At 38.1% G+C, this 21,833-nt stretch overlaps 2 protein-coding genes and 1 long non-coding RNA gene across 3 annotated transcripts; 2 read left to right on the top strand and 1 right to left on the bottom strand.

Annotated features, from left to right (window-relative positions):
- The first annotated feature begins 5,259 nt into the window (after positions 1-5,259).
- On the top strand, positions 5,260-5,697 carry LOC112170373. The gene is made up of 3 exons (XR_002925070.2): positions 5,260-5,404; positions 5,527-5,563; positions 5,656-5,697. It is a non-coding gene; the product is annotated as an uncharacterized LOC112170373 (long non-coding RNA).
- Positions 5,698-6,310: 613 nt separating this feature from the next.
- On the top strand, positions 6,311-8,836 carry LOC112171142 (monosaccharide-sensing protein 1). Its single transcript, XM_040508505.1, has 6 exons — positions 6,311-6,441; positions 6,617-6,961; positions 7,284-7,290; positions 7,542-7,686; positions 7,879-7,954; positions 8,664-8,836. The coding sequence occupies exons 1-6, from the start codon at positions 6,363-6,365 to the stop codon at positions 8,834-8,836; spliced, it is 825 nt and encodes a 274-aa protein (XP_040364439.1). The 5' UTR covers positions 6,311-6,362.
- A 1,134-nt stretch (positions 8,837-9,970) lies between these two features.
- On the bottom strand, positions 9,971-10,420 carry LOC112171141. Its single transcript, XM_024308368.1, has one exon. It carries the CDS (start codon positions 10,418-10,420, stop codon positions 9,971-9,973), a length of 450 nt encoding a protein of 149 aa, XP_024164136.1.
- Between the last annotated feature and the right edge of the window lie 11,413 nt (positions 10,421-21,833).

Raw genomic sequence — 21,833 nt, 5'->3', positions numbered from 1 at the left:
TATTGATAATCAAAATTCAATAATACATAAAGTTGTGATGATGAATAAACTTAAAATCACAACTACCAAAAACTTACAAGAACTCAGAAAATACAAAACTCATAAAAATTTGCTCTTACTAAATAGGCTCCCACTGAACTCAAGAACCTAAACTAGGTAAAACACCAATATTCTCAATGTGTCTCTTGAAAGCAGCTATTGACAATGCTTTGGTGAAGGGATCTGCAAGCTGAGAGTATGTGCTAATGCTTAACACTGAAATTTCACCATGCTTGACTCTCTCTCTAACACTGTAGTACTTAAGATCAATATGTTTTGAATTGTTTGATCTTTTACTGTTTTTACTGAAGAACACAGCTGCCTTATTATCACAATGAATCATAAGAGCATCAGAAACAATATGACTTAAAATCCTAGTTTTCATAAAAAAAATTCTAATCCATAGCCCTTCACACATTCCTTCATATACTGCAATAAATTCAGCTTGCATTGTAGGTGTTGTCACTAAGGTTTGTTTCATAGTTTTCCAAGCAACAGCCCCTCCTGCAAGCATAAAAACATATCCACAAGTCGATTTCTTGGAATCAGGATAATTCCCTGTAAAGTCTGAATCTGTATATCCTACAAGCTCCAATTTTTCCACTTGTCTATACACAAGCATGTGGTTCTTAGTCCTCTGCAAGTACTTGAGTACTTTCTTTCTAGCTACCAAGTGTTCACGAACTGGATTAGACTGAAATCTAGAAAGAATGCCAACTGCAAAAGATAAATCAGGTCTAGTGCAGACCTGAGCATACATTAGGCTGCCAACAAGCCTTGCATAAGGCTTGGACTCCATATCCACCTTTTCTACTTCATTCTTTGGACTTTGTTTCTTAGTGAGCTTATCTCCGTTAGACATTGGAACCTCCCCTGATGCACAAGTCTCCATGCCAAATCTTTTCAGAATTTTAGCAATATAGTTTTGCTGGGATAAACCTAGCAAACCTTGTGCCCTATCTCTTATAATTTCTATTCCTAGTACATATGATGCCTCACCTAAATCCTTCATGTCAAAATTCTTTGACAGAAAAGCTTTGGTTTCTTTAAGTAGCTTTAAGTTGCTACTGGCCAACAAAATGTCATTAACATAAAGTACCAGAAATATAAATTGGTTTCCAGATGTTTTGAGATAAACACACTCATCCACTAAATTCTCAGTGAATCCAAAAGAAGAAATCACAGAGTCAAACTTTTTATACCACTGTCTAGAGGCCTGTTTTAAACCATAAATAGATTTTCTTAACTTGCAGACTAAGTTTTCAGTTCCAGGCTCAATAAATCCTTATGGCTGCTTCATGTAAATAACCTCATCGAGTTCTCCATTTAGGAAGGCTGTCTTAACATCCATATGGTGTAGCTCCATGTCAAATTGAGCTACAAATGCCGTAATGATCCTAAAAGAGTCTTTGGTTGAAACTGGGGAAAAGGTTTCAGTAAAATCAATATCCTCCTTCTGTGTGAAACCCTTGGCAACTAACCTAGCTTTATGTCTCTCAATATTCCCATTTGCATCTCTCTTGGTTTTAAACACCCATTTGCAGCCTATAGCCTTTTGTTTGGGGTCAGGTTTCACTAAATCCCAAACTGCATTTTTGTTCATGGAGTCAATCTCAGCTTCCATAGCTTGTTTCCAATCATCTGACTGACTACTTTCAATAGCTTGATTGAAAGTGACTGGTTCATTGTCATCTGCAAGATCAATTTCAATTTCATGTTCTTGCAGATAAATAATGTAGTCAGAATCTTCCCCCCCATAAGTTGGTTTCCTTGCTCTATTAGACCTTCTTAATTGGGATTTACATTTTGGTGTTGTTCTGCAGGCTGATCTTGAGGTTCTACAGGCTGTGGTTGATCAGTTGAGGGCTCAGGATTAGCTTGATCATCTGCAAAATGCATTTCTTGATCAACAAGTTGATCTTGTGCATTTTGAGTTTTTGGAACACTAATGGCTGCTTGTGTATCATGAACTATAGGCAATATACTTTCAGTATGCTCATTATCCACAATTTCTTCAAATTCTGAAGATAAATACTCAAAACTTGTATTGTAAATTTTCTCATCCAAGAATTTTACTTGATGTGTTTCAAAAATTCTTGGTGAGTATTGACTGCATAAAGCTTATAACCCTTAGATTTTTCAGGGTAGCCTATAAAATAGCAACTTACAGTTTTAGGATCAAGCTTGTTAATGTTTGGATTGTAAATTCTAGCTTCTGCAGGGCACCCCACACATGACAATAGTGGAGACTAGGCTTTCTGCCACACCATAACTCAATAGCAGTTTTCTCCATAGCTTTACTAGGTGTTCTATTGCAAACATAGTTTGCAGTCCTTAAAGCCTCTCCCCATAAAAACCTAGGTAGGCTTGTTGTGCACATCATGCTCCTGACCATATTCAAAAGTGTCCTATTCTTTCTCTCAGCCACACCATTCTGTTGAGGATTATATAGTGTGGTATATTGAGCTTTAATGCCTTGTTCCTGTAGAAAGAAGGCAAAGGGACCCTTTTATTGTCCACTCTCTGTGTATTTTTGCATAAAATTCACCACCTCTATCTAACCTAACAGTTTTGATTTTCTTCTCTAGTTTTTTTTCTGCTTCAGCCTTAAATATTTGAAAGGCTTTAAGTGCTTGAGATTTTTCGGAAAGTAGATAAACATAACAATATCTAGAGAAGTCATCGATGAAGGTTATGAAATACACATTTCCACAGATTGTTTGAGTTGTAAATGGACCACAAATGTTAGTGTGTATGAGCTCTAAAAGTGCTTGGCTTCTGTATGGAGTCTTTTTCCTTAAGTTAGTTATCTTTCCCTTAAAACATTCAACACAATCTTGTAAATCAGAAAAGTCAAGTTCATTCAAGATATTGTTTTTAACCAAAATTTTCAATCTCTCTTTTGATATATGGCCAAGTCTTCTATGCCACAAATAGGCAGACTTTTCATTGCATTTAGTTCTTTTAACACCAGTTAAAGTGTTATTCGATGTGTTATTATTTTCAACAAGAGAAATTTCTTGTTGATTGTGTGAACAATTTAACTGTAGGTAATCATTCAATATAACACCAGAACTAATTTGAACTGAATGTTTAGAAATAATAATTCCATTATTGTCAATAAGAAGTCTACATCCTGATTTAACCAAAAGAGAAACTGAAACTAAATTCCTTCTCATGGAAGGTACATAATAAACATTATCCAAAACTAACAACTTTCCTAAACCAAGATCTAATTTTAAGGTTCCAAGAGCTTTGACTGCCACTCTCATGCCATTGCCTACACACAGGTTCACTCACTACTACAAAAACTTAATCACACAACACTAATCACACAACGGAATAGAAATCATCTGTTGTGTGTTTAAGTAAGCTCTATCATACAACGGTTTTATTTATATTCTGTTGTGTGAATGTCAACTAAGTGATAACTTTTTTATCATAACTACATGGCACAACGGAAATGAAGTAATGTCTGTCGTCTGAGTCTTCAAAACTTTAGCGACAGATTTCCCTCCACTTTCGAGTCTTGGTTGGCTCTTGAAACACTGAAATTTGGGCTACTAGGACAACGGGTTTTACTATTTCCGTTGTGTGATTGAAAAACTAGGCATCAAAGTTTTGAGGAAGCTTGCTTGAATGTCTTCCCCTAGATAGGCCTAGTGCAAGCTATAGAAATTGTACAACAGATGTAAGATTTTCTGTTGTGTGAACTTGGAACTGAGCGGCAACATTTTGAGCCAAAATGATGTAGGCGCCATGTTTCCCTCCATGATTTCACATTTTGATTTTTAGTGCTGCACTCAGACGACAGTTAGTAAGGTTTGGGTTGTGTGAATAACTTTGAAATTTTTTATCTAGGTTTAATTGCCATCGTGTCCAAAAGAAAGGAAGAAGAAGAAAGCCTTCCTCTCGACACTTGACGCTCGACGCTCAGCTCTCTCTCGACCCTAACGAAATCTCAGCCTCTTAAACCTAGAAACCCATCTCTCTTACAAACCCATCTCGATCTCAGTCCTCTTCTTCATAGATTGAAAATTCCAAACAAAGCTGGACAAAAAACCCATCTCTCTTTCGAACCCTTTTCCGGCGAATGGATTCAATTTCAAGCTTTGTACTCCGCTCCTTATTCTCATCCTCTCAGCCTCTTCTCCCACGCTGTCACCATCCTCAACAGCCTGAGCCTCGTACTAGCTAGTTTCGGTTTTTCTCCGCCTCAATTGGTACCTCTGGCTCAATGACTTGGTGTTCCGGTACTACAAAAGTGGTGTCGTTTGGGTCCCTCGTCGTCTACAGGCATTGCTTCCCAGCTTTTCTTCTTCCCTCTTCCTTTCACTCTCATTCTTGGCTTCGCCGCTCACCCTACTGAATCTAACGGCCAGGTACGTCACTCACCCTTTTGAATTGTACTAAACCCTGCTCTGTCCTAAAAACCCCAAACCCTAAATAAATTGTGTATTTTGGGGGGTTTTGTAGAGGAAGTGAGTATTGAGAAATGGAACGAGTTCGAGAATGAGTATGTGTTCATGTATTTGAACCCAGAAAAGGGTTCGAAGAAGGTTTAGGTGATTGATGGAACATTAAGTGTAGATGCTTTGGCTGATGGGGCTTCTCAGAACGTTCACTGTGAATTTAAGTAGGTTTTTGCTTTGATTCTGTGTTTGTTTTGGAATTGGGTAGTCTTTGAATTCTTGGTTGTTAATTGGGTTTTGGGTTTTTTCTTTAAACAATTTTGCAGTGTTGGTGATTATGTGCAAGAAAATGAGGGTAGTAATTACTCATCACAGTTTAAGAACTTGGACACCCTAGTGAAGAATCTCAACGCTCAAGTTTTGTTGAAATTGGAGGAGTCTTCCACACCCAAGGCAACAAGGTAAATTCGGGCCCCATCTTGTATCTTATTTTGGTTATGTTATGGAGTTGTTGCGTTTTAAATTACGGAATGCTAAACATGTTGGTTTCAATATGGATTCGATGAGCTAGACTGCTAGTAAGACTGAGTTAGTACAGTTATGTTGAGATACACATATCTAATGCATAGCTAGATCTGATCCTATCCATATGCTACTAAAAGATAAGCACCAATTAGTCTTCGTTTCTATATAAGTACTCTTATGTTATTGAGGTTATTCATCAGAATCAGCTTCCCTTTCTGTGAAAAATGGGGTCGAGTGCTATCGCATGTTGCATTCTGTTGTCATTGTTCTCAGTGGCTTTAGCTGAATATGTCGATGTCAGGGTTCGAGGAGTGGTTTCGATAGCTAGCACAGATGACAATTTCATATGTGCAACCCTGGATTGGTGGCCAACTGATAAATGTGATTACAATCAATGTCCTTGGGGAAAAGCTGGAATTTTTAATCTGGTATATATATATATATATATATATATATATATATCTTTCTCACTGTTTCATCTTGTTTAATTTGTTAACAAGTGATGAGGAACTGAGTTAACCTTCTTGCATAATTGGAAACTAATTTGCAGGATTTGAAGAACAAGACCTTGATCAATGCAGTAAAGGGTGAGTAGGTTCTTAATATTTTGAGTGGAAGTTAGGGTCACTGATATTGTTGAAGTGTTGCAGAAGAAACTGACTCTTGTGTTAAATTTCAGCATTCAATACAATAAGGATCAGAATTGGACGTTCATTGCAAGACCAAATTATTTATAATTTTGGTTATGGAGTGAAAGACTGCAACCAAATCATGAAAGATGGTTTTGGGCCTTTCTTGTTCCGTGGCGGTTGTCCTCAGCCGAAAAGATGGGATGAGATCCATGAGTTCTTCAACCAAACACAAGCCAAACTCTTGTTTGGATTGAATGCCCTTCATGGGAAGAAAACGGACCCTAAAGACAAGATTCTTTGGGTTGGTGATTGGGACGCAAAAAACGCTCGTGATCTCATGGAGTACACCATCTCAAAGGGTTACCCTGTTGAGTCATATGAGCTTGGTATATGAAATCACTTTTACTTTTGACTGTATATATAGATACAATTTTGGTCTGTTAATCTGATTACTACGTGTGGTTTAACAGGAAACGAGTTATGTGGGAGTGGGGTAGGTGCAAGAATAGAAGCTAAACAATATGCCAAAGACATGAAAAAGCTCAAACAACATGTGACAGAGTTGTTCCCAGATGGTAAACAGCCAAAGGTTTTAGGCCCCGGCGGCTCTGAACCCTTATACTCTTTTTTAGTTGTCTTAATCACCTTGTTTAAGTTGCACTCGTGTGGTTCCTAATTCTGACATTACAATGTTGGTGCTTCAGTTTTCAGGTTTGATTGAGATTGGGGGTTACATTCATTCATTGGTGAAAACATGAAGGGAGCTGCGCTTGTGGCTTTTGCTGCTACAATTGGTAACTTTCTGCAAGGATGGGACAATGCTACAATTGCTGGTATTTGAAATTTTTTAGCTTTCTTCAATTCTTGTTTTTCGTAGGCTCTGTGCATTGTGCTTCATTGAATCTTTCCAGTAATTTTATCTAGTTTACGCATTTCAATCAGAGTTTGTCCATTTTGTTGTGTTCAGTTCATGTTTTTGCTTGTTCTCATTTAGTGCTCATATTTCAGGGGCTATTGTTTACATCACGGATGATTTTGATTTAGGTAGCTCGGTAGAAGGTCTTGTTGTGGCCATGTCACTCATCGGGGCAACAGTTATTACAACATGCTCAGGAGCCATATCAGATTGGCTTGGTCGGAGGCCAATGCTAATAGCATCATCAGTTCTTTATTTTGTGAGTGGCTTGGTGATGTTGTGGTCACCCAATGTGTATGTACTATGTCTTGCAAGGCTATTAGATGGATTTGGAATTGGTTTAGCGGTTACTCTTGTCCCAGTCTACATATCCGAGACCGCCCCATCAGATATTAGGGGATCGTTGAATACTCTTACACAGTTCCTTGGTTCAGGAGGCATGTTTTTGTCATATTGTATGGTTTTCGGGATGTCACTGTGACATTTGCTTCCGCACACTCAAGCTGGCAAATTAAGCCGAAGCTCTCTATGACATTTGCTTCCACACACTCAAGCTCAGTACCCCAAGTTGTAAGATCCTATTCTGATTCTATTTTAATCTTGATTGGGATTCTGATGTATGTTTATGTGGCTACAAACTGTGAAGATTTGGAATATGTTTGTGTTGGTATAAACTGTGATATCCTTTGATTAACGAATTGAAATTCTGATATATGTTTATGTTGGTACAACTGTGCTATCTATTGATTGTGGAATTAGGTTTCTGGTATATATTTATGTTGGTGCAAACTGTGATATCATTTGATTGTTGGATGGCTATTTCATATGTGGTTATCTTTGTATAAATTGTGATATCCTTTTATTATTGAATTGGTGTTTGATATATGGTCATGTTGGTACAGACTGATATGCTTTAATTGTTGAATTGGTATTTTGATATATAAACATGTTTATACATACTTTGATGTCATTTGATATTCGGATTGGAGTTCTGATTATTGATTATGTTTTGTACAGTTGGCGATTTGAACCATTTGATTTCTGCTACCATGTCTGGTGTGACTTGCAGAAAAAGTTTGATGCATCGGTTTTCAAAATAGCTTGCGCCCAGGCTGCAAAGAATAAATGGGTGGACTTTGGAAAGCAACTAGTGACCAGAAAGGTAACCTCTTACTCAGAAATCTCACTGCACATTTACTAGTCGTATAACTGCAAGGATAGTAGATATAGTTGGACTAGTGACCAGAAAGGTATTTTGATGCTTGATCTGGTAAACAAGGGAAGTAGATATAGTTGGACTGCTGTCAATTGATTATAGCTGCTGTCTTTCGCATCCATCTGTCTATTTTGGTAGTTGAGAGCGAGTGAGAGCGTACAGGGGCAAGAGGGGAGAGAGATATTAGAGAAGCCCCAGTTGGTTTACCAAAACAGTTAGTTTCAGTTGTGCTAAATGCTGGATTAAAGAATCATTGGAGGAGGTTGTTAACTCCGTAATCTCTGTTGTTTTCTAAATTCTAACTCACTCAATACTATGCATGTTTTGCATAATGTACGGTGCTGAGGATTCGAATTTAGAAAAGAAGTTGAGAGTAGGTTAATTGCTTTCTGAATCCTTTCTGTTAGAGTATTTTTGCAGATAGATAATGCATTGTGGTCCGTTTGTACAAGAATTTAGCAAACTAATCATTCCAGGTATTGTCTACACTATGCATGTAGTGCCTTTTCGGCGGTTACCATGTCATGCTACTTGATAATGGATTCTAATTTCCTTTGTCTATTCTTTCTAGGTTTCTCAAGCCTCTAAATTTGGTGGGCTTTAGTTTCTCTGCATAAAGAGGCAAGCGACAAAGCATACATCATCCTCTTGGCTTCTTGCTGCTGCATGATCAATCTAGTCTCAGTTTTCGGTTGAATTATTTCCCAGTTTATTTCAGTTAAAATTCGTTACTAATTAAGGTTCTTTAAACAAGATTTCAGCTTTTGCATATTTCAAATTTGACATCCTAAACCTAAGTACAATTATGCACTTGTAGATGTGCTACAATTATGTACAATTTGTATGGATGAGTTTTGAACACATTTCTTGATTGAGGTGAAACTTTTTAGTTGATCTGAATGTTAATATCTTTTCTCTGGCAGAAAGAGTGATCCCAGGAATTGAGCTGGTGCGGTTAGCATCATGGTGTTTGCAGTATGAACCTCGTGAGAGGCCAAATGCCAAGTCTCTTGTGACTGCCCTTGTTCTTCAAAAGGAAACTTTGTTGAAGCGAAAAGATATTATACCAGCTTTTGTTTCATGTATAGGTAGTTAGGAATGATTTCTTGTTTGGTACATTATCTATCTTGAATGTATGGATGTTTGAAAAATGGTGATTGAATGATATGGATTAGAGTACTGTTTATGTGTTAATTACTATCTAATATTCAGTCATGCAACTCTTTAATGCAAAACCATGTGTTGTATGATAATAAAAGAGTTCAAAATTGAGGCTTCTCCTACAACAGTCACTGGTTGGTACCCAATTGATTACAATATTCACACAACGGATAACCAAATATAGTTGTTGTGTGAACTAACAACCAACAACAAAAGAAAACAAAATTCTGTTGTGTGAGATTCATAACACACAACAGAAACAAAATTATCACTGTTGTCTAAGTAATTAACAGACAAGGGAGATAATTTTACTTCAGTTGTGTGTTACTTATCTCAGACAACAAATATTAAGTTATATCCGTTGCCTGTTATTAGTCTCAGACAACAAATAATGAGTTATATCCGTTGTATGTTATGAATCTCAGACAACAAATAATGAGTTATATCCGTTGTGTGTTATGAATCTCAGACAACAAAAAATAAGTCATACCTGTTGTGTGTTATGAATCTCAGACAACGGCAAAATTTCATCTTCTGTCGTCTGAATGTGCCGAGGCATCGCCGTGCATGCCATGCCAGGCACACGCTGCGCAGAACTCACACAACGGAAATAGGCATTTCTGTTGAGAAAACTATTATCACACAACGGTGAAATCACCGTTGTCTGATTTTTCAATCACACAACACTCACTTAGACCACGGTGAGCTTGGTCATCACACAACACAAATCCACCGTCGTCTGATGACCTTTTTGTAGTAGTGACTTCCTACTTCTTGAGACTCTCTTCCTTATGAATCCCTATAGAGAATTAGTAATATGTAAGGGGCTTCCTGAATCAATCCACCAAGTTTTTGGTTCAACATTAACTAAATTAATTTCTAAAGAAAACAGTGGGTTAGAAAAATTACCCTTTTTGATCAACCAATTCTTAAAGCCTGTGCAGTCTTTCTTCATGTGCCCTACTTTCTTATAGAAATTGCACTTGAACCTAAACAGTTTGTTGGCTTTAGCTGCTCCCGAGGTAGATCCTTTGTAGATAGTTTTGGTAGGCTTGAGCTTAGACTAGTTCTAGTATTTCTTCTTAGGTTTCTCAACAAGGTACACTGAGGTGCTCGGCTCTTTTTCCTTCCTAATCATGTCCTCCTCATCTACACAAATGGCAATCAGCTCTTTGAGGCTCCATTTTTCCTTCTGAGCATTGTAGCTGGTCCTTAGTTGGCTAAAACTATTGGGCAAGGAATGCAGTGCAGTGTGCACTACATAATCATCAGTGACCCCCATGTTGAGGTCCCTTAGCTGAGCATTAATCTCAATAAGCTTCATGATATGCTCTCTCACTTTTCCTATTCCACTGTACTTAAGGTCGTTAAACTCCTTTGCCAGCCTAGCTGCCTCAGCTTTATCACTTTCTCGGTACATATCATGAATGGCATACAAAAAATCCATGGCTAGATCAGGTTCTTCTATACTACCCCTAACTGTGTCTGACATGGTAGTCCTAATAACATTCTTTGCCATCTTATTAGCCTTATGTCACTCCTCAAAATATTTCTTCTCTTCATCTGAGCTTTCACTAGTAAGCATCTCAGGTTCATCCTCAATTAAGCAAAGGTCCATATTCTGGTTCATGGCTAGGTAAAAGTCCACTTGATTTCTCCACTTCTTGTAATTATATCCAGTTAAGAGCTTAATGGTGTTCAAGGTTACAGTAGGGATTCCTAAAGAGCAAAAACAAAATAAAGTTTTGTGAGTTTTTCATCTATAAAGTTCTTAAAATTTTAAGTTTTATGTTTTCTGTAACTTCAAGCAATATCAAAACCAAAACAATGCAAACAGAAAGCAAAACACAAACAATGTCACATATCAATAGCCCTTTAACCAAAATAAATATCATGCAACACTTTTGAGCAGAAGACATAATATTCTGAAGGTTCCATATTAACATGCCACATTTATTCAATTCAAGTTATCCAAAGAATACAAATCACATCTTTAGACAGAAATTTGAATTCTAAGTATCCATATTTGAAAAGAAGAAATATGCATATTGCTATCTGCATTCTAAAATCATACTGTACTACTTCTTTGGAAGCAAAATTATATGCACAATTTTAAAATACAAGATACAACTTTCTGGTTTGTTAACTTAAGATTTTCTGCAAGAATTAATGAAGAATGCTTTGTGCAATATGTTCATTCAAACCTACAGAAAACACAAACCAAATTGAGCTTGAAAACTTGATTTTCTATCCGGATTAATAATCCTAATAAGAACTAAGCTCTTGTACTTGTTAGATTTTAACAATGCCTTAAGATTTTGGGAGTTTTTTGCATGCATTGTCATATCATGAATTACAAATACAAAACTCAAGGATTCACTTTAAACATGCATATCAAATCACAAACACAATCAACACAGATATGCAAGCACAATTTCGATTTCACAAAACACAAAAGCATCCAAGAAAATTAAATTTCCTTCGGTCACCATCTACTCTAGCCTATGCGCATGCCGGGAATGCTACTAGGGTTCTTGTGCTCATCAATCAATAAAACCAAATTTGAATTGAAAACTGAATTTCGTGAAAAACTTTATCTTAATTTGCAATATTTTCCCAGTTTTGCTGCAAAAATACCTTTTGCGGAAGCATGAATTCAAAACATAAGGCAGCAAATCATCCTTCTTGACATCTTAATTAGGCAACATAGGGGCTTTGAATCCCTATAAGATGAATTCATCATGTGCGTCTCCGATTCTGAATGCCCAGAACCAACCCCAGTTCATGTGACCGTTGTGATAAGGGTCACTTTCTTTAGTTTCTGAAAGAGCCTTTTGGGCTGGGTCTGGGCTTCGGATCAGCTTATGTTGCTTCTTGGGTCAAGAAGGGTTTTCTTAAGGTGGCCAAAACGTGGCCTGTTTATTGCAAAGCAAATTTTTTTTTTTTTTTTTTGAAAACCTAAAACGATTTTTACATCAAAAAATAAATTTGAAGAACAATTTGTGAGCCTATGCTCTGATACCAATTGTAAAACTAAATTACAAACAAGCTCACACTATTATATTTTTTCAACAATAACTTGAGGAGATTAAACATACCATTGACATCAAAAGTTGAAGTCATTGTAGCAGCTGCAGAAACAAGGATGAAGACGAGGTTGAGATCTTCTGCTATTCACCAACTTAAGCTTCTAAATGGGCAGAACACAATGCTTATAAAACAGTGGTGATAACAGGGACCCTAACCTCTTATTTATACAAGTTCAAGTCGTAGGAATCCTCCCATAAAGATTTTCCTTGAAGAACAAGACTTGTATCTTAGATTCCTAATGCATCACAATTTAGGACTTTCTTGTAGTCCAATTAATGGATTCCTAATCCAATGCTAAATACACTATCACATTAGATATCTAGGTTGATTCTTTTCCAAATCCATGTTATATTCGATTTAATGCTTGGATGGTTTCCTAGTTGCTCTAGGATAACTTGTGATGAGTCCACTTTTGATCTAACAAGAAGACGATCCACCTGGGGTGCTTGCTTCGCTAGATTGACTGACCTGAGGAGTGCCGATGTATTTATGTGGAACATGAGCTATTTTGAACCAATCCTCTCCGCTTCCTTGTCTGCATCTTTCCTCAAGCTCAGGACATTCTTGGATAGAGAGGTGCTGGAGTTTTGTGAGATGCTTTAGACCTGCTGGCAATGCTTCTAAATTAGGACAAGCAGATATGGTCAAGGATCTAAGAGAATCTAGATTCTCAAACCATTCTGGGAAAGCTCTTTGATTTGTGCAGCTACTAATTTCCAAACAGTGCAGTGTCCTAACATTTTGTAAGCCATTTGGCAGAGAGTCAAACCAAGGACAACTCAAAATAGTTAAACTTCTTAGGGCAGAGAGGTGTTGCACATCCTCTGGAAAAGAACCAAGACTTGGACAATACATAATGGTCAAGTGCTCAAGGAAATTAAGCTGTTCCAAACTTGAGGACAAGGAAGTTGGGCTAGTGTAGTTCTCAATGGACAAAGTTCGAAGGGAACTCAAACCTCCAATAGCTAATCTCCAGTGATTCCAGGGCTTTAAGGTTTTGTAATCTCTCAGGCAGAGACGAAAGATCTTGACACCAACCAATGGTCAATGATTTCATACTAATAAGGCAATTTCCCATCTCCAAAGGCAGTGAACGAAGCTTGGGGCATGACAAAATCTTCAGACAAGAGAGAAAAGCTGATACAAAATGCCCTTCTGGAAGTGAGGATACCTCAGGAACTCTTTCTATTACAAGCACAGCAAGCAAATCTAAATTTGCAACGGACCTCAATGTTGGATTACAATCCCACAACTCCAAATGTTGAAGTGAAGGAGGTAACAGTATATGTGCTAACTTAGGACATCCGTTGACAATAAATTTCCTCAATCGCAGGAATGTTAAAGGATGTCGACATAATGTGTGCATGTGGAAACACATTGTGAGAATGGACAAGAATTCCTTTGCATCACCTCTAATGACTACAGACATAAACGAGTATTAGAGAAACTTATGTGTTGCTCTAGTGGGTTGTATGCAACCACCATTCGAGTCATTGAATCCAACCATGTCATGGGATTCTGACACATATCGACTTTGGCATGATCGTTTGGGACACCCAGGTCGTGATATGATGATCCGTATACTAAAGACTTCACACAGACATCCATTTTTCAAAACGAAAAGAAGTCAGAACAAATATTCGGTCTAAGGTAGGGCCAAAGCCGCCTACCCCCTATGGCCCAACAGTGGTATTGACATAACTAATGCCTCCTTGGTTCCTTTCTCTACTTCTAAAGTCAATTGTGACTTCGTGGCTCAACCGGATTGTTCCATGGTTGCTTCTAAAGCCCATCTTTCATTTTGCAAAGCCTGCTCTTTAGCAAAATTAGGATCGAGACCATCCTATGCAAAGGACACTAAACAAAATATTCCATTCTTGCAACGAATCCAAGGTGATATTTGTGAACCTATCCAACCAACTTGCGGACCATTTAGATATTTTATGGTGTTGGTTGATGCATCGACACGTTGGTCACATGTCATGCTTTTGTCCACTAGAAATGCTGCATTTGCTAAACTCCTAGCAGAAATTATTAAGTTAAGGGCTCACCACCCTGATCATCCCATTAAGTCAATTCGTCTAGACAATGCTGGAGAGTTTACATCAAAAACTTTTGATGACTATTGCATGTCCATTGGGATTGAGGTTGAACACCCTGTTCCTCACGTTCACACCCAAAATGGTCTCGCAGAAGCCACCATTAAAAGACTTCAAATGGTTGCTAGAGCATTGGTTATGCGCACCAATCTCCCTGTTTCTGCTTAGGGCTATGCAGCAGTGCTTATTCGTCTCAGGCCTATTGCCACTCAACCATTTTCTGCGTCCCAGTTGGTTACTGGATATGAGCCTGACGTCTCACACTTACGCATATTTGGATGTGCAGTTTATGTGCCAATTGCGCTGCCACAGCGCACCAAAATGGGTCCTCAAAGACGATTAGGCATTTACGTTGGATACGACTCCCCAACCATTATCCGCTATTTGGAACCCTTGACAAGCGATCAATTTACCGCAAGATTTGCGGATTGTCACTTTGATGAGACAGTCTTCCCGTCGTTAGGGGGAGATAAGAACAATAATGTTCAACAGGAATGACAGGAATTGTTGTGGTCTGTCCCCACTTTGTCTCATCTTGATCCCCGAACCGGACAGTCTGAAATTGAAGTGCGGAGAATTCTCGATCTTCAGAACGTAGCAGACTCTATGCCTGATGCGTTTTCTGATATCGCTAAAGTGACAAGATCACATATACCTGCTGCAAACATGCCTGCAAGGATTGATGTCCCTAAAAATAGTGGACATGGCGCCACCCCTAGGGGTATTGAGCATGGCGTTGCCACCACTAATGGTGATGGCAATGTGGCTCAGGCCGGGCTCCCAGCAAGGAAACGTGGGAGGCCCAAAGGTTCGATGGATTCTCGCCCGAGAAAGAAAGCGAGTTTGGCACAAAGAGATCCATTAATCATCGACATAAATAACCCGTCTCATGAAGATATTCAGGATTATGGTTATGTCCAAGAGACATCATTGGGGGACGCTCCAATGTCAGAACCAATTCCATAGAATAGAGAGATCTCCATGAATTACACTAGTGTACATGAGACGTTGAGTCGAGACTCTATTATCCTTGATGACGTGTTTGCATATTCTATCGCTCAAGGAATTATAGAACATGATGATATCGAACCTCGCTCCGTTGAAGAATGTCAACGAAGAGCAGACTGGCCTAAATGAAAAAATGCGATCCATGTTGAATTGGATTCCCTAACAAAGAGACAGGTATTTGGGCCTATAATGCTGATACCCCCAAGTAAAAAGCCTGTTGGCCATAAATGGGTCTTTGTTATAAAGCGTAATGAGAAAAATGAGGTTGTTAGATACAAAGCCCGCCTTGTGGCACAAGGTTTCTCACAACGCCCTGGAATCGACTATGAGGAGACATACTCTCATGTAATGGACGTTATAACGTTCCGCTACCTTGTCAGTTTGGTAGTTTCCGAAAAACTTGACATGCAGCTTATAGATGTGGTTACAACATATCTCTATGGGGATCTAGATTCAGAGATATACATGAAAGTTCCAGATGGACTTCAATTACCCAAATCAAGTGGCTCTAAACCACAGAGCGCGTTTTCAATAAGATTGAGACGCTCACTATATGGATTGAAACAATCCGGACGGATGTGGTATAACCGTCTAAGTGACTACTTGATTGGGAAGGGATATGTCAATAATGAAATATGCCCATGTGTGTTTATAAAGAGGACAAGTTCTAGATTTGCAATTGTAGCAGTTTATGTCGAGGACATGAACCTAATTGGAACTCTAGATGAGTTAAAGGAAACTGCTAAATACTTCAAATCCGAATTTGAGATGAAAGATCTTGGGAAAACACGGTTTTGTCTCGGACTAGAAATCGAGCACCGTAGTGATGGGATTTTGATCCATCAGTCAGTATATACTCAAAAATTATTAAGGCGCTTTAATGAAGATAAAGCAAAGCCTGTGAGTACTCCTATGATCGGTCGTAGTCTTGAGCCTGAAAAAGATCTGTTTCGTCCAAGGGATGAGGACGAAGACTTTATTAGAGGCTGAAGTGCCCTATCTAAGTGCAATAGGCGTATTATTGTACTTAACTCAATGCACAAGACCAGACATTTCATTCGCAGTGAACTTGTTAGCTCGACATAGTTCTGCGCCAACACGCCGCCATTGGATTGGTGTAAAGATAATTTTTCAATACCTGAGAGGTACGATTGATATGAGCTTGTTTTATCCCTATAGAGAGAAGAGAAATAACGGAAGTGTGGGATCGGACTCCACAAGGCAAAACGTCACCTTCCGTGCTCCTCCTCCCCTCCATCAAAATGACAATGATGTCTTGATGGGTTTTGGTGATGCAGGGTATCTCTCTGACCCTCACAAAGGTCGCTCCCAAATGGGTTATGACTTTACCATGGGAAGCACTGCGATATCTAGGTCAGCCATTTCTAGGAGCAAAACTAGGTCAAGGTTCAGATGAAATGGTTGGGGGGTTGGAACTTGGAAATGAATGGATTTGAGATCCAAAAAAGTGGAAGTTCAATTAGGTTGATCAACTGGTGAAGGCTTGGAAGAACCAAAGGTTGTTGGTTGACTATGAAAAAAAATTCAATTTCATCGTTAGGTTTGTGCGTAATTTAAACTTATCATGGTTGATCCCCATCTTAGGTTTTTTTTTTGGTCTGGAGATCCCCATCTTAGGTTAGAAGGTGCTTTCTCCATATGCTGACAAACAACACCTATCATACATAGGTGTACAAGAAAGTTTAGGCGTGACCAGACGTGTGCAGAATCCTAAATCCTTTATGGAAGTTTGTAATAAGGAAAAAAAAAAAAGACAAAAACTAGCTAGCTAGACGACAACCTGAAGACTATTAGAGCAATCTAAACCAAATTGATCTTGAAACCTAAGAGAGCGCAGAGAGGAAGCCTGTTGACTGAAGGCGATGAGAGGTAGGAAGAATGAATACAATGACCAAAGACTCGTGAAAAATGTGTTGGAACTTGGCCGCAAGATTTTTGATGGATTGGATGATGATTTTGAGATGCATGAATTGCACATTTTTTATTGATACAATCAATAATAGGTTGGAATCGCTTTCGATTTGAATTTTAGAAAATTTTTCTCTCTGAAATAACAAGCTAGCTTGACATACATTACTCTTTGAGAGTTTTTAAGTAATCATCGTTACTAAGGTTAACTTAAATATTTTCTATTATTAATTTTCACTTTATTTGTTCTTCAAGGTTTGAACTTGTACAGATCAAGTCGTGATTATCAAATAAAATTAAAAAAAAAGAATAAAAAAAAGCAGAACACTTTGTAAAACAAACTGCGTCTTTTTGTTTTTGTTTTTCCTAATAGTAGATATGGGTGCACAATTTCTTCTCAAATAAAAAAAAAAAAAAAAAAAGATACTGGTGCGCATTATTGTTGGTCAATTTAACTATACACACATTTTTGTTAAACACTGAAGCTTCAAACTCTGGATTAGGCTTGTCATTGACTCATTTGATATGTTAAATAAGAATTAGCCGGTTACTTCCTTCTTTTATCGAGGTTTATGAAAGAAAAAAAAAACAGAACACTTTGAAATTTGATATAATTGAGTTTTAAAAACTAATTTTGCTGTTCAGCCACCATCGGCACCAACACAACCGTCCACAAGCACCAAATCAATAGCATGAGCACATTCACCACCAAAGCTTAATGAACCACCTTAGAGGCACGGTACCAAGACCACGAGTGAAGTCACCGCCGCATCAAGCACCGGACCATCGGAAATTTGAAAAATCACAGCAGTACAATAACTAGGTGAAGTAATGAGGATAAGATGGCCAATGGAGTGATGATCCGTACGAATCGATCATAAATTAAAATGTCAAAAAAAGAAAAATAATTATTTAACCACAACCAAACACCAATATGTAGCTGCAGCCAATTGGCTTATGTTAAAACATGTCAACGTACCCACAAAGACGAGTCCCTAGAGTGGAGGTGATGATTATCAAGATGAAGAAGCAGTTGCCAGGAAACGAAGATAAGAAAGGGATACATCCTCCTTGCTTGACTTCAAAGACATAGGTAGTAACCAAGTGGGGTAGTAAACTAGTAATTTTCTGTTTGTTTTCGCCGGAAAATGCACACCTGTCTTCGAGGTGTTCATAGTTTAAATTTGGGGGTCTCTTTCAGTCTGAAATTAATCGAGTTTGATTTGGATGGTTTTCTAGCGGCTAACTACACCTTCACACCTGTAATGTTGAAGTGACGACTTTGATGGTTACGTGCATAATTGCATATGATATGTGTTGCTTTTCAACTGAGGCATGGGCACATGTTTAGGAGATATTCTTGTTTTAATTGATATTTTGCGAGTCAGGACAATGCACCATTATTTGCAACCAACGAACTCGTTTTGTTTTCCTTGCATGCAATAGTGGGTTTCATCACAAGGAAGGAAATAATTTATGTTTAATTTCCAGTGTTCCTTATTTCTTCCAAATATCTATAGTAGTGTGAAATGTGAAATAGCTTCTTCAAGTCCCACTCTAGTCAGATCTTTCAAAAGTGTAGGAGAAAGAATTGAAAATTATAGCTAAAGTCGTTAAGTTGAACTTCAACTTTATTAACATTAACCACTATCCAAATTGAGCTCCACACACAATCAAATCTCCCAAAACAGATTGAAGATAAAGCCATAGCAAATGAAAATAATCCGAAAAATAAAACTATTTGAACCCGGTAATAATGATAGCAATAGTGGTTTGAATTAAAATAAGCGATCGATGGTAGGGTTTTTCGAAGGCTACCTTGTTTGCTCAACTCTCTCTGAAACAGTGAAACATGTTTTTTTTTTTTTTTTTAACAATGAAACATGTTTTGATTGGAAATAGTAGAAGAAAGATGGACAATGGGGATGATGTGGTATGATAGATCGACGTTGTGTCGGTGAGCAAAAAATGAGCAACCTCGAGAGAGTTTTGTGAAGAATCTTCGAGAGAGTTTTCTAAAGAGTCTGACGGGAGAGAAGAGAGAGAAGTCAGCAGAGAACTGCATAAGAATGGCAGGACTGCAAATGAAGGGAAAAACCAAAGGTGAAACTATCATTATTCTGTCGAGGGGAACAATCTGCAACAGTGCTAGGACGCTTAGTATATAGTAAATTAACATTTTTCTTATCTACTATACATTACCACAATAGCGTAGGACACATACATTATTGTGAATTCTTTATAAGTAGGAATTTGGAGTTTCAGTATAGTAGTGTGAACTAGCTACTTCAAGTCCTACTCTATTCAGATCTTTCAAAGTGTAGGAGAAACCACAATAGCGTAGGACACATACATTATTGTGAATTCTTTATAAGTAGGAATTTGGAGTTTCGGTATAGTAGTGTGAACTAGCTACTTCAAGTCCTACTCTATTCAGATCTTTCAAAGTGTAGGAGAAAGAATTGAAAATTATAGGTAGCTTAAGTAATAAGTAGTTAAGTTAGAACTTTAAATTTTGTAACATGACCATTTTTATTATCTTTTATAAATTATCACAATAGTAGGGCTGGGATTGGGCCCGGCCCGTGTAAAATTTATAGAGCCCGGACCCTGACCGAAATTTTCGGGCCGGGCCTAAATAATATTTTTTCAGTTTTAGGACCGAGTTGGGCCCGGACCGTTTTTTTCGGGCCCAAAAGGCTAAAGAAAAAAAAAAAAAAACAACAGATCTTGCTCCAAAGCCATAGCTCAGATTTGTCCTCCAATCGGCATAGCTACAGAAAAAGTGAAAAACTAGAGAGAGACCGAGAGAGAGAGAGAGAGAAATTTCGGGGATCAGATCTACAATTGATCTTATGGGGAAGGAGGGCTAGGGACTAGGGAGAGAAGGGAAAAGAAAAGAAAAAAAGACAATGGACTGAATGGAGGCGTTTGGGGAGAAGAATAAGAAGATAAGAAGAGAGAAGAAAAAAAAAATTAGTGGGGAGGGAGGAACAAGAAGAGACGGGAAAGAATGAAGAAAGAAGAAAGAAGAAAGAATAAAGAAGAGAGAGAAGAAGAGAGTCCAGATTCGAAGAGAGTAAAAAACATGAGCAATTGAAGAGAAAGAAGAGAGAGAAGAAGAGAGTCCAGAAAGGAGGAAGAGAGGAGAATAAAAAGTAAAAAATTAAACAACTCTGAAGAGAGAGAAGAAGAGAGTCCAAAAAAAGAGGAAGAGAGGAGAATAAAAAAGTAAAAAACTAAACAACTAAGAAGACAGAGAAGAAGAGAGTCCAGAAAAAGAGGGAGAGAGAATAATAAAAAACTAAACAAATATACTCACTATACATCAGTTCGGGCCTTCGGGCTTTTTTTTTTATAACTTTTAAGGACCGAGCCCGGCCCGTTATATAATGTTTTCGGGCCGGGTCTTAAAAAATTGTCAAATTTTTTTAAAGGGCCCGGACCGTTCGGGCCGGTCCCGGGTCGGTTCCGGGCCGGGTTTCGGGTTTTCGGGCTAAATTCCCAGCCCTACACAATAGTGTAGCACGCGTGCATTATTGTGGATTCTTTATAGGGAGAGGATCCTCTCCTGAGCAAATTAAACAGCTGAGCTACCTGAACTTTTCATAATAAGCTGCCACGTGTCCAAAAACACATCTAACGGTTCTAATCTTTTGTTGCACTTATTTCATTTTTTGCAGCTTAATCCAACGATCAAAACATTCTCATTCTCTCTCTGCCTATTCAATCTCTCTCTCTCTCTCTCTCTCTCTCTCTCTCTCTCTCCTTCTTCTTCAACTTCGTATTCCATTATGCGGTTCAATCAACTGCAGTCCTCCACCTCTACTATCTCCACTGAACCTCTCTCTTTCTTCATGATCACTTTGATTTTTTTTTTTCTTCCTTGCTCTCTTCACTTTCATACAAAACCAAAAAAATAACAATCCAAAATTGAAATCCTTGGCATTCAACATCAGCAAAATCAAATCTAAATGAAAACCGAATCTCAGGTTTTACCCTTGGCATTCTCTCTTCGCTTACTACCTAAGTACCCAGACCAAAAATTGAATCTTTTGAAGTTCATCCTTCGAGACCTTGGTTATCTGGGTTCTCTACTTTGTTTTTGATTTGATTCTCCAAGCGACTGTGAATGGGAAGTTGAAGCCGGATGAAGACGAGAGAGAGGGGTGGATTGCAAAACAACAAATCTCATGTTGTTTTAAATGCCAAGAAAGCCTACTAATCAATTACAAAGTATAAACGCAAAAAAATTGGTTTAGGCAATGGAATATTAGAGAGAAGAAACATAAATTGAAATCAACAATTGAACCCCAGCCACAAATTGTCCCCATCAATTGAATCCCAACCCAACTCATCAATTGAATCTTGGTCCCAGAGTGAACATGAAAGATTGCTGGACCTTAAATTGACAGGAAATAAGAGGGTGAAGAGGAAGAAGAAAGAACTGTTTAAAGTGCGAGATGATAGCTTAGATGTGGCAAAATAGAGATTTAAAAGAGATAGAGGTTTTGTCATGAGAAGATTTCATCTGATAAGGAGTGAAGAAGAACAGAAGAGAGAGAAAGGGAAGGAAAAGAAGAACGTGCAGTGAAGGAAAGGGAAATCAGAAGAGAGAGGAAGGAAAGAATGAAGTGACCAAAGGAAAAGAGAAGAATCCTAGACTGTTAGATTTGATAAATCCACGTGTCGTCATCTGCTTCAAAGCTCAGGTATTTAATTTACTCAGGAGAGGATCCTCTCCCTTCTTTATAAGGGGAGAGAAATTTAGAGTTTCAGTATGAAAGATTTTTTTTTTTTTTTTTA

The sequence above is a fragment of the Rosa chinensis genome, chromosome 6 (genome assembly GCF_002994745.2).
Source record: "Rosa chinensis cultivar Old Blush chromosome 6, RchiOBHm-V2, whole genome shotgun sequence".
NCBI classification, from domain to species: Eukaryota; Viridiplantae; Streptophyta; class Magnoliopsida; order Rosales; family Rosaceae; genus Rosa; species Rosa chinensis.
This window is presented reverse-complemented; position numbering and strand designations above follow the sequence as displayed.